Source organism: Anguilla anguilla, chromosome 3, assembly GCF_013347855.1.
Source record: "Anguilla anguilla isolate fAngAng1 chromosome 3, fAngAng1.pri, whole genome shotgun sequence".
Classification (NCBI taxonomy): domain Eukaryota; kingdom Metazoa; phylum Chordata; class Actinopteri; order Anguilliformes; family Anguillidae; genus Anguilla; species Anguilla anguilla.
Window position 1 is genome coordinate 1,012,936 of NC_049203.1, and position 15,000 is coordinate 1,027,935.

The 15,000-nt window shown below is 49.9% G+C and overlaps 2 protein-coding genes across 9 annotated transcripts in view; both read right to left on the reverse strand.

The window, feature by feature from the left end:
- The window catches only part of afap1l1a (actin filament associated protein 1-like 1a), a 29,586-nt gene extending 19,796 nt beyond the window's left edge, over positions 1-9,790 (reverse strand). The window contains exon 1 of the mRNA XM_035410309.1: positions 9,565-9,790. Within this exon, the coding sequence (XP_035266200.1) occupies positions 9,565-9,586 (22 nt within the window). The 5' untranslated portion in view covers positions 9,587-9,790. The remainder of the gene's footprint in view (positions 1-9,564) is intronic.
- Positions 9,791-11,754: 1,964 nt separating this feature from the next.
- The window catches only part of ablim3 (actin binding LIM protein family, member 3), a 67,294-nt gene continuing 64,048 nt past the window's right edge, over positions 11,755-15,000 (reverse strand). For 6 of the 8 annotated variants that reach the window (XM_035411124.1, XM_035411125.1, XM_035411130.1 and 3 more), the window contains 6 exons: positions 14,835-14,864; positions 14,043-14,101; positions 13,807-13,867; positions 13,601-13,608; positions 13,211-13,291; positions 11,755-13,016 (listed from right to left, as the gene is read on the reverse strand). In XM_035411124.1, the coding sequence (XP_035267015.1) occupies positions 12,888-13,016; positions 13,211-13,291; positions 13,601-13,608; positions 13,807-13,867; positions 14,043-14,101; positions 14,835-14,864 (368 nt within the window). In that variant the 3' untranslated portion in view covers positions 11,755-12,887. The remainder of the gene's footprint in view (positions 13,017-13,210; positions 13,292-13,600; positions 13,609-13,806; positions 13,868-14,042; positions 14,102-14,834; positions 14,865-15,000) is intronic. The other 2 variants (XM_035411131.1, XM_035411127.1) reach the window with 1 other exon arrangement.

Here is a 15,000-nt window from a genome sequence, read left to right on the forward strand (position 1 = left end):
GCAGTTCGCTGAGCCCACAGAAAAGCCCAGAAGCGCTTTGCGCTACCGGAGAGATAAGACTTAATTGAGGAGGAGAGGAATGAAGGGATGAAAGGAGGCAGTGAAACGGCGCCTGGTGCCTCACCCCCCCCCCCCCCACCCCTCGGGTACTGGTGACTCACACCACGTCCACACACCGAGGAATCTCCCCGACAGTCAACATGACCTCCCAACACAGGAACCACCTCAGCGCTTCTGCCATGAAGACCCCATAAAACACACGGTCTGCACGTCAACCACAAGCAGCACTTCTGATAAAAGCAGCTTCACTTTACCTCCACATCCCTGAATACCCAACAGTACGTAACATAAGCTAGCGTTCATATGATCCAGCACCGCGAGATAAAATCATAATAAAATAGATAAAATTACAGTAAAATATTGACACAGTTCAACGCAGTGATGACAGACACAGGTAACATGAGCTGACAGGGACCAGAACACATCAGCAGTAGGGCTGAGTTGTCTCTGCTCCAGTGATTCATATCCTGTGTACCTAGAGAACTACCATCCTGTAGGTTCACACTCCAGCTATAACAAAGCACACCTCATTCAGCAGCTAGAGCAGGGCTGCCCAACCCTGTACCTGGTTATCTACCATCCTGTAGGTTCACACTCCTACCCTAACAAAGCACGCCTCATTCAGCAGCTAGAGATCTCACTGAGCTGCTAATCAGCAGAGTCTGGTGACCCAGATTAGGGCTGGAGTGAAAGCCTGTGGGACGGCAGAGCTCCAGGACCAGGGTGAGGCGGGACGGCAGAGCTCCAGGACCAGGCTGAGGCGGGACGGCAGAGCTCCAGGACCAGGGTGAGGCCCCCCCGATCTGCTCCGTTCCTTCGGGGGAGTTCAGGGGGCGGGGCTTATTATCCCCAACATGCTCAGACATCGCTTCGCCGCACGTGGCTGTTTCGGGAGGAACCTGTAACCGCGGCGACAGCGGACACTGGACTGGACACGCCCGACGCCAGTGAGCACGCTCGCGCTTCCTCACCGGCCCGACGGGGCTCACGCCTCGCTCCCCAAAAACGCCCCCCCCCCTCCCTCCAGCCGGTCCACGGGGGCCCGTCCCGTCGTAAGAGTCTCATTTCTGAGAGAAAGGAGATGATTCTCAGCCCAGTTAATTCCTCTCATTCCTCTCAGATAAGTCTGCCCGGTTACCAGAGTCACGAGAGTCACTCAGTTACACAACTGCTGAGCCACACAGCTGCGCTCCCATAGTAACGTAGCGTAGCATTAATGAGTGAGCCGCTAGGAATGACAACAGCATAGCATTCACATGACGCTAATGAGCGTACCGTTAGCGAGCCGTTAGCTAGCGCTGTTTACAGGGAGCTCATTATTCAGCCCGCTGAGCTGTACTGAGGGCTGGCCACGCCGCCATTTTATAATAAACTGGGTGAAGGTGCTCTCCTGCTGCTGAGGTGAGGAGGCAGGAGAGTTCTAAAGGGCCAGGCCATCGCCATGGCGATGCACACCTGTCTGCTCGTCAGTCAGTCAGCGGAGGACGCGGCTGGCCAGGTGTAGTCACACGGTCCCCGACGGCACTTTCAATAACAGTCATTAAACACTTTCCCACAATTAGTCCTCCAGCCCTCTGTCACCCTCTCCTTTCCCTGTGGAAGAGGGGATCAAACAGAAGGAAAATCCTGACTCAGCAGATCGGTGAGGATGAGGAAGAGAGGGGAGGAAGCACAAGCGGTATTTGCTTTTCCTAATGTCAGATATGAGCGAAAAGACTGTGCTGTAGTGGAACCAGTCAGATCCAGCACAGCCCCCCCTCCCACACCCCAACACCCCAACACACCCCAACACCTCACTGCTCACAGCCAGATCTCCCACTTCATACAGGGAGGGGCAGCTGGGATTGAACACCGTGACCTCTGACCTTTCCCGCAGGGCTGTGAGTTCACACAGAACCGCTCGTGCTGGAGTGAGACTGTCTAACATAAACACACACACACACACACGCATACGCATACGCACGCACACATGCGCGCACACACACACACACACACACACACACACATGCATACGCACGCACACACGCACACGCACACACGCGCACACACACACACACACACACACACACACACACACATGCATACACACGCACACACGCACACGCACACACACACACACACACACACACACACACACACAGTACTGGTTATACTCTCATAGTACCTGACCTGATTTATCTTTTGGACTCACTCGTTCATTCCTTTGTGTCAGTCTTACGCGATGATGACAGCAGTGTTCACCAACTCACCCAGAGATCACAGGACAGGTAATCACTCACAGAAAGCCCACACACATGAGTCACTGATAACCTCCATACACCAGAATGTCTTGTCTCTGATTAGTATCTGTGTGAGTGATGTCATAAAGGCAGGGAGAGCGCTATTGGTGGAGAGGGGATATAAAAGGACCCCCTTCAGGTGAAACTGAGGCAGAAAGTTATCAGACTGGTCACATCATCACCTGACACGGCCTCAGTGAGTCACACATTGTTTATGGAGCCTGGCAGCTATCGGCCAATAGGGAATGCCCGTGGGAGGCGCCCCCATCTGGGCTGCCCGCAGGTGCCTCTGAGACCCATGGCAGATCCGAGGGGAGGGGGGGCATAGTTTAAATTCCTGTGACCCTCCTCCGCAATAAATTCCCCCTCAAATTCCCAACACACCCCGGCAAGCCCACGCACCCCACCAGTAACAGTGAGGGGGGGTGAGGGGGGTGACCTCACTCTCCACTGCGGCAGACGAGACAGGATTGGAGGCTCAGCAATGTGACATCACAGCATCACAGGGTACTTCAGCGCTGGTGTGTATACCTCATTCAAAAGGGCGTCTGACAAGCTGTCAATCAAGTCTGTGCTTCTTGCACTTGCTGTCTCTCTAGGGGCTGCACTCTCCCCCTCTGGGGACTTACTGCACTTTGACCCCTGACCTTCGCACTTGTGTTTGCACTGTGAGGCACTCTGGATTAGAATCTCTCCAAAATGGCAGTAAAGAGTTAGATAATTGGGACTTAAAAAGAAACCGACTTTCTGAAAGTGCTTTAGCAAAGACAGCTACTGTTTTCAGCAAGCAAACATGGGTAAAATGTCTAACCTGAGATCCAGACACACTCCTGCACCGTTCACTGAAGCCTGCAAACTACATCCAGACCAATCAAGACCAAGAGTACGCAGGAGCGTGGGTCAGCGGTATGGAACAGCGGCATTGTGGGTAAGAGGATACGTCCCGCAGCTGTGGTTTCCTGTCCGGACCGATGACAGCTTCTATCACCCCGAACGTCTGTTTCCTGTCACACCCCTCCGCGCTCCCCGAAACAGCACGGTCTTTCCCCCGAGCGCAGAGTCGGCCCACGCACCCTACCCCCCATCTCCCCCCTCCCCCAACCCCCCCCCCCCCCCCCCCCCCCCCCCCCCGCCCCCCCGCCCCCCAGCTCTCAATACAATTCTGTGCTCTGTTCATGCACTCCACTCCTCCCCAGCAGAGTACTGGTTTTGCTTCAACTTTGTGCTGGAGCAGAAACAAGTCAGCAATACAAAACTGCCACAACACAAAAGTTAAACATCACACAAGGTTACACTTCACAAACCCACCAGGCAGGGGTGCACAGGCTAACCGTACCTCCCACAGCCTAAGACTAACCCTAACTCCCAGTCTACTGAGAGTCAAACTTCCACAGTCCTTCTGTATAATCCCATTGCCTGTGGTTTAGTTGTGCAAACAGACCAGACTAAGGTGGGTGTGTCACACTGGGGAACAAACAGGCGCAGGTATTCTCTCTCCTTCAGAGAGGGACGGGGGAGCGTAACACATGAAACATGACCTCATTTACTGTTGATTTATCACCCGTTTAACCCAAATCTCATCTGAGCCTGGACCGAGGCTGGGGTGGGGGGCCGGGGGGCCGGGGGGGGGGGGGGGGGGGGGGGGGGGATGAAAGGCCCCCACACTCCCTTCATTCTGTGTTTGCAGAAACATTTTTCTCGCCCAATTTGTTGCAAATGGACTAAAAATGCACACGTTGTTTTTCCTGAGATTACAAAAAAATCTTTTCAGCACAGTGCTTGTTAGCTGCAGAACTGCGCTTGCGTTCATGATGCCTGCATGAACATGCACACACACACACACATGCACGCATGCACGCACACACACACACACACAGTTAAACAGCACATTACCACTATGTTCTACACAATGCATATGTTGTTGTAATGACCTCCATGCTGGGCTCTCAGCTCCTGAGATAATGGCCTCACACGCAGCTGCAGCACTCCAGGGTTAACCCCGTAAAGGCTGTGCTCCAACTGTAAGTCATCTGAGAGCTTCAGCAGGCCGACGCCCCTTTCCTGGGGAGGGGTCATCTCTGGCCTCCCTGGATAATTAACCTGCCTCCTCTAACGAGGCCAGAGAGCTCGTTTCCTCGTTTACTCGACCCTGGGGGGGGGGGGGGGGGGGGTCAGAGGAGCCTTTCAGGGGCAGAATTACAGGCCCATACTCCTCCTCACCTGTTTACACATTAACCAGCTCTGAAGGCCAGCGGCACGCAGTGGGGCACTGGGGCTTTGATGTGCCCCCCCCCGGCCCCCCCGGCCCCCTCGAGCCCCCCCCCCCACCCCCCCAGCCCTGCAGCCTACAGCCATCAGCCCAAGCAGAACTTCAATCAGCTCTACTTCAAAAGAAGCAGGTCCCGCAGTCTGTGCTCAGCAACTCAAACAAGTTACTTATCACAGCACCACCGTTAAAATGGGGGGGTGGGCTGGAGTTCAGCTGGGGGGGGGGGGTAATGTGCTGGATCTCTGGGTCGTTCAAACTCTACAGGATTCCTTATGTGTTTCTGGAAGGGAAACTGCAGTTTCATGTAGGTCATGTGACCGCAGTTCTTCCCCCATTGGCTGTTTTGTGACAGTTGGGATGGGCCGGGGGCAGCCGGGGGTGGGACAGTGTGGTACAGTACAGCGCTGTTACTTCAGAGCGCAGAGGGTCAGGGGTCAGGGTTGAGAGGTCACAGCAGAGCTCAAACGTGCAGGGGAATGTCGGTCACGTCTGACCAGTCGCGGTCACTGCCACCGGTCTCATTGCACCCTCCCAAACCGACGTGACCGCGCACAACCCAGGACAAAAGCTCCCCTTTCACTCCCACCAACATTATTCACACCACTATCAGCAAAGCAGTGAGTTCACCCCTCAGCTATGTGTGTGAGAGGAGTTCATTCTTCCCCTCACTCTATCTCTTCCTCTCTCTCACTCACTCCCCTCAACCCCATTTATTCACCCCGTTCTTTGCCCCCTTTCTCCCTCTCTCTCTCAATCACACCCCTTTTCTCCCTCTTTTTATTTTCCCCTTTTCTGTCTTTCTCCCCATCTCTCTCCCTCACTCTCTTTCCTTCCCTCTTCTCTTTACCTTCCTCACTCGCACCCCCTTTCCCTCCCTCCCTCTCTCTCTCTTTCTGCTGAGGGTGGAATATTCTGGAAGGCCTGCGCTCGGCATTCTGGGTCAGCAGTGAGAGGCTGCTTTGTCCATCGCTGCGCATTCACAGACACGAGCTGACGAGCCACAGAACGGGGGGATTCCCATCAGCACTGGGGCTCAACCCTGACCCCTGACCTCTGACCCCCCCAGACCCGTTAGACTCCGGAGAGAGAGGGAGGGAGGGAGACTCCTCAGCATCCCTGATCCTGCATGCAGCACTGTCGCGCCCACGCTGAGATTTTGGGGTGCACGCGCTGAGATATACATTTTTCAGGTGCATGTGCTCAGACTTTGGGGTGAACACTCAGAGGTTTTGGGGTTGCAGATGTGGAGATTCTGGGGTGCAGGAGACAGCCACTCCATCCCGGTCACCTGGCAACAGCAGCCGAACACACTGCCGGTACAGTGAGGTAGTCCCATCTCAGCTCTCACTGGTTTTATTGGCCGTGAGAAATGGCCTGCGGTTAAAATCACGGTTATCATTCAGCAAACACGTGAAAAATGTGGGGGGGGGGGGCCTTGAGTGTGGCGGGGGGGGGGGGGGGGGGGTGGCTGCTGAGCGAGCAGCTCTAGCAGGACGCTGTGTGTTCATGGTGTGAAGTGGAGATGAACCGGAGCGAAAAATGCAGGCTTAACACCCGAGAAGCACACGCAGACCTGCTTACATAAACAACCCTGCTGCTGTCTGTCCTGTGAGCAAAAACAACAAACAACAACAGAAACAACAACAGCAGCAGCACTGAGTGACCCTGAGGGTGTTCCTCTTCCTGTCACCTTTAAACATGAGGGCGGGCGAGGGGGTTGAGGGGGGTCAGGGGGGTCAGGGGCACCCTGCTGCTAAGCAACACCGCCCCCCTGCAGGCTGATGTGTGTAACGCGCGCTGCTCTGCAGTGCTGTGCTGTTTCTGCACACCTTTATTCCCGGCCTGATGAGAGAGGGCCGGTCTGAACACGCAGGCGATGAATACATCAGCTTCACTCTGAGCAAACTATTCCACACCTGGAGCAGTAAAGACTGCACACCCAGGCTGGAATGAGGTATCAGAGGCAGGAGGGTAGATGAGGCAAAATAATATGTGTGTGTGTCTGTGTGTGAGTGAGTGTGTGTGTGTGTGTATGTGTGTGTGTGTGAGAGAGCATGCGTGTATGTGTGTGATGTTTTCAGTTCATTGACTATAATACACCTAACAGCTACACATAGTACAAAGTACAAACTAAAGAGAATCACTGCAGCATGTGTGTATGCTCTCACACAGCAGAGCACAGAGCAGAAACACCGTGCAGAGCAGACAGAACCGAGCTGCAGGTATCAGGCAGTCTTGAGAGAGAGGACAGCACAGCACAGACGCGACCACAACATCTGGACTGGGAATCGCTAATTACACAAGGAACAAAACAATAAATGCATCAATACAGCTTAACGTCACGCGCACGCAAACGGAGATCCCCCTGCACGGCGCTGTCCTGCTGGTAAAACAATCACACCGTGACCGACGGGAAAAGGAAGGGCCTTCATTAGCTGTGTCTGATTGACAGCTGTTGACAGTGCGTCTGATTGGCCGATTAGGACACAGCAGCCTTTGTCTGTCACCTCGCATTCTTGTGCGACGTCTCTGACCTCACTGTGTAATCTGGGTCGGCTATTTTGACTACAAGGTTCGGCACAGTAGTTCACCAGAAATAGAAACTACATCCTGCTAATTTAACCTTAACAGGAAGTTTAGGAAAAACAAGACCAAAAATAACACAAGAATGGGCACGCAGACACAAACTCTGTCTCACTCTCTGACACACACACACACACACACTCTGTCTCTTACAGGCACACACGTCCCCAGGGACACGTGCGGCTGGGGGTGTTGTTTCCTGGTGTTTGTGCAAACAGAGGGGGGGCGGGGGGGGTCAGGATGAGCGGCTTCCAGGAAGCTTTCACTCAGAGCCAAAGAGCCGAAGCGACAGAGAGCCACAGGTCCTTCACCTGCCCCGGGGGGGGGGGGGGGGGGGGGGGGTAATAAAGAGAGGACAAGATGCAGGTCACACAGAGACACAGAGGCCGGGGATACAGTGAGAGAGAGAGAGAGAGAGAGAGAGAGAGAGAGAGGCAGTGGGAGAGAGAGAGAGAGAGGCAGTGGGAGAGAGAGACAGACAGAGAAGCGGAATGGCAAACTGTGCATTTCCAGGCCGACCCACTTCAAGCCAGAACAGCAAAATGGCCAGTAACCATGACATTAATCAGCAGAGCCAGAGCTCGGCTATAAAACCCCTCAACTCTCAGTTCAGGCTGGTTATATCTGTGAAACTCAAACGACCCTAATCCAACATTTTATCATGATCAGATTCACCAGTTCCTTCACACAGGCCAGAGATGCTTTGCTTTTGGAGCAGGTGTGATTCAAACCCATTATAGTGCTGCAGAAAGCTTGGACACGGACGGGGTAATCAGGCCCTGCTTGTTTTCACAAAGTTCAGGAATCACCTCATTGTCTCCCAGACACGGAGCTAAGAAGGGAAAACAGACGCAGGCCCGGCGGAGTCTGCGCCCCGCCAGAGATTAAACACAACCGCCACTGCGCCGTCTTTCCCAAACACGAACATGTGCCAAGACTGCAACTACCAAAACAGCGGCTCTTCCAGGAGATCTTATACCTACAAACGTTTCACCATGGGAGTCTCCTTAGAACTCAGCTCCATATAAAGTCAGGCTTTACTTTTATTATAAACAGGACGGAGAAGAAGAGCCGCGAGCCTTACTGTCAAGCCCTAGAGCCACTGAACACAACCCAACGTTTCGAACGAGACAGCCTCTACCGCAGACTATTGCCGTGTGATTATTTATTTTACAGGTGTATTCTTTCTCCGACTATACATAATAAACTTGAAAGTCTGGATCAACTTGGGCAGATTTGCAGGGTTTGAACTGCAGCAGCTGCGACTCGGCTATGACAGGGAGAGAAGACCATAGCAAACAGCAATCGCGTAACGATCTGTTAAACTGAAACGGCTGCACGCAACGGCCTCTTTATAGGGCTGTAACAGGTTTAAAAAGCGAGGCAGAGAACGGAATCCGTTTTTCAAAACCAGAGCAACTGTGAGACCCAAGCGTGAATACGATAACGCCCTAGCAAAGCCAGTACTGTCCGCGAATCCTTTACACTCCAGTTCCAGGCGAGATAAACGCTGCATTGTTCCGCGCTTTACAGAAGAATGCTTCATAACACGAGTCCGTATTGACATACAGTGGAACTCCCTTCATATTGAGTTGAATACAAGCGGACGAACACAAACCCACAACGCAATGAACTCTTGTCCGCTTGCACTCCCACGCAAAGGCCAAACTGACCGCACGTTTCTAGACTGTGCATGTAGCAAACATGCTGTAGGCTACCACAGAAACACAAATATACACGCACGAACGCGCTCATTCTCAGTTGCACAAACACAGAAGTTGTTTTATTTTTATTCTTTAGTTTATTGCGACAGCAATTGCACAACTACAAAATGAAACAGCACAACTTTGCCCCGATTCAATTATGTACATTCCACGCAAACCGCGGTGATACGCAACTCCACATGGGAGCAGCCTAGTTCACTGTACTGCGCGTCGGTCAGGGAATTTGGCAACATGAACACAAGAACGCGAGCCAGTCGCAACTGTACCCTACATTCCTGGCGCACGTGCTGTGGACCTAGGTGCACCTGAGATGCAACCGCGTGCAATTAAGACCAGTTGCGAAATAATTTGCTCTGTTTGCATATTCAGCGCCTGTGTTGTCGTACAATAACGGGAATTACAGAGAGCTGTGCGGACACTCCTGGGGATAACCAAGCCACCTTTCTGCTTCTTGCTTGCCACCGTGCTGCCTGCTGAGCTCTTTCTGAAGACAAACTCCACTTTTTTTGTTGAACAGACGGCCGCATTATTATTAAAGCGTTCGCATTATTATCTGCATGTAAGCAAAACAAACATTCACAGACGCTCAAATTAAAGTCGTTTTTCAATCGCGCAAACGTCATCACGCGCGAAAAGTGGGGATACGTACAGTTAACGCTGCTCGTCTCCATGCCGGTGAGGTGCTTGGTGAAGTCCCGGGTTTGCTTAATTGCACAGTTTCCCCAACTTTCAGCCGGCAGCGCAGGACCCACTGTGGCCCCGTGTGTGGAGTACAGCACACCGTCACGTACAGTTGATTAAGGCAGACTCTCTCAATGAAGTTCTGCGGAGGCGCTGTTTCCTTCGCCGCGGTCACTGGGTCCTAGCGCTCGTGCTGAAAAAAAATCCGTTCGTTGCAAAACTTGCTCCAGTGGCCTAATTCCAATTTGGGACATTACCGTCGCTGGTTTCACGAGCAAACATTTACTTTAAATAAATGTAAAACAAGATTTAAAGTAGAATAAGGTGAAAAATGAAATCATTTATTTTAAATTGATGAATATGTAACGTAAGTATATGAATATTTATTATGCATTTGTAATAATTAACAAAAGATAATTATACAAACAAATGAAAAACAAATTAAGGCAATTTTTGAAATACAGTATCAGGCCACACATCCCAAACCATACACAACAAAGCAGTTTTATTTAAATATAAGATATACATAATTTATTGGTACAGAACTGACCAATAAATAAAGTATAGCTAGGCTGTATACAGTTACAAAGGAAAAAATGTACAATTAAAAAATACTGCTATTTTTTAAATCCCCTGCTATTTAAAAGTGTTCAATAAGTAAATTATTTAGTAAACAGGTGTACAACTCTCGGCATGTCGCCTGTAAGTACTGAAATAATCCTTAAATGCAGGTCATGTACTACATATACATTACACCCTGCCGCCCCAATATCCTGGAGTGTCCTGTAACTCTTCATATGCGGCACTGCATGACGGAATGAATGGGTGAATAAGTGGATGAATAATATTAATGTAAACTATTCCACTGGGTAGAAATGCTCAGCAGCCTTGTCTTTTCAGACAATGACTGAATATCTCTTAAATCAGTCGTCTCAAACTCGTTGCCATGGAGGGCCGTGTGTATGCAGGTGTTCCTTCCAACCAATTAATGCTGCCTTAATTGAGTCCAATTACTCATTCAGCCATATGCATTTAACTGCACTGAAGCACAGGATATAAGCAAGTTTTTATTTGGACAATGCGGGTCACCATAGACGTCGGGTCACCACTATGTGCAAACCTGCATCCCTAATTCAGCAAATAACTGAACTAATTATATAATCAAGATCTCAGGCTGGAATAAAGACCAGCATACACACGGCCCTCCATGGCACTGAGTTTGAGACCACTGCCTTAAATCGAAACTGTAACGAGCGTCACCTGAGCTTCCACAGTTCTGAGTTACTGAGCAGCTACGTGTGGCGCGCGACTTTGCACTTTCATTAAAACCACTTCATTATGCCGAATCTCCCAGCGCTCAGTGTCCCATTCTTCTTACTCAGGTATTTATCGGCGACCTTCAGTGAGACAGCAGACCATAATGAGCACGGAGTCCAGCTTAGCCGCATTCCACCAGAGTAAATGGTAAGTAAAAAAAAAAAAGCCAATGTAAAATAATGAGTCAAAATTACTGATTGAATCCCATTGATATTAATCACAGTATCTTATAGTGGACTAATAAAATACAACAGAATAGATCACACAGCAAAAAAAAAACAAAAAACGAAGCCATTAGATGTGCTGTATTGAGTGTCACAGTTATGTAAAACGGTGTGGAACCCAATCATGCTGATTTTCCATAAGTGTGCAGGCAGCGCTGCGGAGGAATCTGAACCTGGTCCAGCGGCTCCCAGCCTCGGTCCTGGGGGCCCACTCTGTACGCTGGCTTTCGCTCCAACCACAACTGCAATCCCAGAATTATCCAGTATTCAAATATGAGACAAATGATAACAAGCTAAACTTACATTGTGTTAAGAAGTTTAAGGAAAAAAGTATGAAAAAACTTAAACACACCTGTTCAACAACCTAATTTGGAGCCTATTGATATACCCCAGTCTTTAATTGGGTCAGGTAAACAATTCTGTTACTTGTTTTTATGTAACTGTTTTCAATTTAGCACAATATGAACATACTAATTTTATTCTCCATGGCATGCATAGCTATTTCTGATACAACGTGGCTTAAAATGGTAAATGATCCTTCTAAGCATGCAAAGCACCTAACTAAGAAAAAAAGAACAGCTTGTTAAAATTCTTGGATTGCAGTTGTGTTAGGAACAAATACCAGCATAGACAGTTGTCCCTCAGGACCAAGTTTGGGAACCACTTACCTAGCCTAAAATATAAGACAGTACTCTACGGTTTCATAAAATCCCCAAATCCACCACACCCTTCTTCCATTGAAGTCAACACACAACTATAATTCCATAGTTCAAACAATACACGCAACTTGCTTTTTGTGTGAGTTTTCTTTTCCAATATTCAATAAAAAAAGTTTGATAAACGCAGTAGAAAAAATAAAAATACACTTGGTAACAGCTTTTACATCTCAGCAGTCAGCTCTATCATGAGTACATTTGAATTATTTCTTGATGTCTCTCAACTGAAAATACATTCTGTAGCGGTAGCTAGTCTTCGAAAAAGGAGAGAAAATTAATTGATGATCGAAGGTAAGGAGAAGAACAAAAAAAGTCTTGCGCTATAGCCAGATAAACCATCGGCAGTTTAAAAACAGGAGATCCGGGTATTAGTATCCCTTTGGTTTGCCTCCTCACTAAATTGATGTAAATTCCAACGATCCTGCACACAGCCTCTTAGAAATATCTGAGTACAATAACTCTTGTTTGTATTAGCTTTCTTTAACTGTAATATATATGTATTCTCTTATCAGTGGATAAGTAGCCCAATCCCTGTAAAACACGCATAAATGATGATTAATAAATAAAAATGATGAGTGAAATCATTCTGAGAAATGTGCTAGTTTTCCACACGCTTGGACCATTTTCTTTCTACAAATGAAAACTACGCCGTGTCGGTCTCTTAGCATCCTGTTAAAGTGTTGGATATGCGTCAACATTCTCGTCACCCAGTTTGCTGGCGCGCGCGCACAACTCGAACGTAAGGCAAAGCCTGACCAGCGACGGCCCGATGAGACCATCATAGCAGAGCAGCGCGCCCGCGGCCGCCATCGTCTCGCGAATGAATGAAACCTCAACTCAAATCGATTCAACATACGCAGCTTTACGCACTTGCAAAAAAAACCGCCTTGATAAGTCAGTGTTCCAACTCTCTCTAAACCGCGCGCGTGTGGTCGCTTCTTCGTGTTCGGATTCCATCTCTGTGGTGACGCCAGCGTGGTTCCGGTTCTCTGGGACTGAACGGCCGGCTCGGTTTCTCTCGGCGTGAACCGCCGTTAAAACAGCCTTGCTTGTTTCTTTAGCTCGTTTCTCTTCCACAACGCCAGCCGGTCAAACTCCGCCATCGTCATCCCGAACACCTGGTAGAACTCCTCGGGCGACAAGTGACGCTGCCGAGTGGACACATACAGAACAAGAGGAAAAACATTATTATTATTATTATTATTATTATTATTATTATTATTAATAAGACTAGCAGTAGAATATAATCGGGCCTAACTGGGATTCCATACTAGTGGTGCCTGATTCAGATGTTAGTTCCTGACTGATGTAGAAATCTTAGAATACAGGCAATCTCAGTTAATTCATGATGACTCACCTCTAACCTGGCTCTGTCTACATCCTTTGGCAGCCTGTTGCGCCCCCTTGTGGTCACGATCAAGGCTTCATAGGGGTAAATCTGTAGGACGGGTGGATAAGGTCAATGAGAGATGGAATCCTCAAACACACTGTGTTTTGATGTTTTTAAATAGCTATACATAGAACAAACAAGCATGTACACACACACACACACACACACCCACCAAACACAAAACAAAACATCATTTGGCACACCCACAGAACTGTTGGACATGCCCACATAGCTGTTGGACACACCCACAGGGCTTAGCCTCAGTCCAGAACTCCAGTCCCCTCCCCTCCCCTCCCCACCTCAGACTTTCAGATCTCGCATTTCAGAATGAAGAATGTCTTCCTCACAGACTCTCACCTTGTATTCTGCAGAGAGAGAGAGAGAGAGAGAACGGGAGGGAGGGAAAGAGAGAGAGAATAAGATGACAAAAGACATGATTTCTGTATTCTTCAGAAAAAACTAGACACATAGTATTTTTGCTTTAATGCAGGTCTATAATGTCTCACTGCTCTGATTCGCTCTGCTGTTCACCTTTGACCTCTGATTCAGGAGAAGCCGCTCACCTCTGATGCCCCAGTTCACCGCGTTGCTGCTGTCGTACTGGAAGTAATCGGCACTTTGGGGCTGAGGGACAAACACAGGGAAGAGATTACAGGTGAGGAGAGGCAGGGAGCGGCACTGTGGAGCAAGTGTGCAAAAACAGGCCCTTATTTTGTACTGTGTCACTGTGTTTGGACCCCTACTCGGATGCTGTCTCTGACCCCCAGACCCCGCCCCCTCTCAGACCCCGCCCCCTCACCCTGTGTAGTCCGTTCCTGCCGTATCCTGGAAGGGAAGCTGATTTGGAAATGTAGGAGTCTGGAAAAAAAAGAAACCGTTAAGTGTCAGGCAAGGCATTGTGGGTACCCAGCCTCCCGTGTGTGTGTAAAAGCTGCTTCAGTGCCGTTTCGGTGTCAGCATGCAGTGACATTTACCAGCAGCAGGGGGCGCTGCATGCATGCAGAACAGAGCCCTGTGGCTCAAACCACATCTTCTGTCATTTCATACTGAGCAGCAGCTTCATTCATTAATGTTCATTCATCACTGCTGCCTTTAATGTGCAGCCTCGCCCCTCCACCCCCTGCACCCCCCATATTCCCCCGATACACCAGCCCACCCAGGCCACAAGATCAAATGTGCCCTCATTTCTTCTGACTGCATCTGTTGAATCCCCCCATCGACACCCCCGAGAATTTGTCTGGGTTTTTAAAATAAATTTGCTCTAAAAACAGGACCCAGTGCCTAATCAGGATGCTGGGAGGCTGCTCTTTAGCAGATGGCTTTCCGACTCCCTGTTCCAAAGCGCACGGTGACGGCGGCGCAGCACGCAGGCTAACTCAGCGGCGGAGTCTTTAGCAACGTAGCGCTACAGCGCCAAAGCCGCACGGCACACAGGGAGGCACGCGGGGGAGCAAGCGGGGGGGCACACAGGGGTGCACGCGGTAAACATCCCAGGAGGTTTTGCTTTTGTCTGTGTCCGTCTGTGCTCAGGATGAGGTGCACGTGCCTCCCTCTGGGGGGCTGGTGGGACGTCCCGCATGAAGCTACTCACCACTGTCAGCACTGTAATGTGACCTTGGAGCTGAGAGAGAGAGAGAGAGAGAGAGAGAGCCCGTCAGGCTGACAAACACATCCACTAACAAAAGACCCACTAATAGCATGCCAGATAACAGGATTCCTGCTACCGCCAGCCTCCCCAACGACGCACATGCTAACAG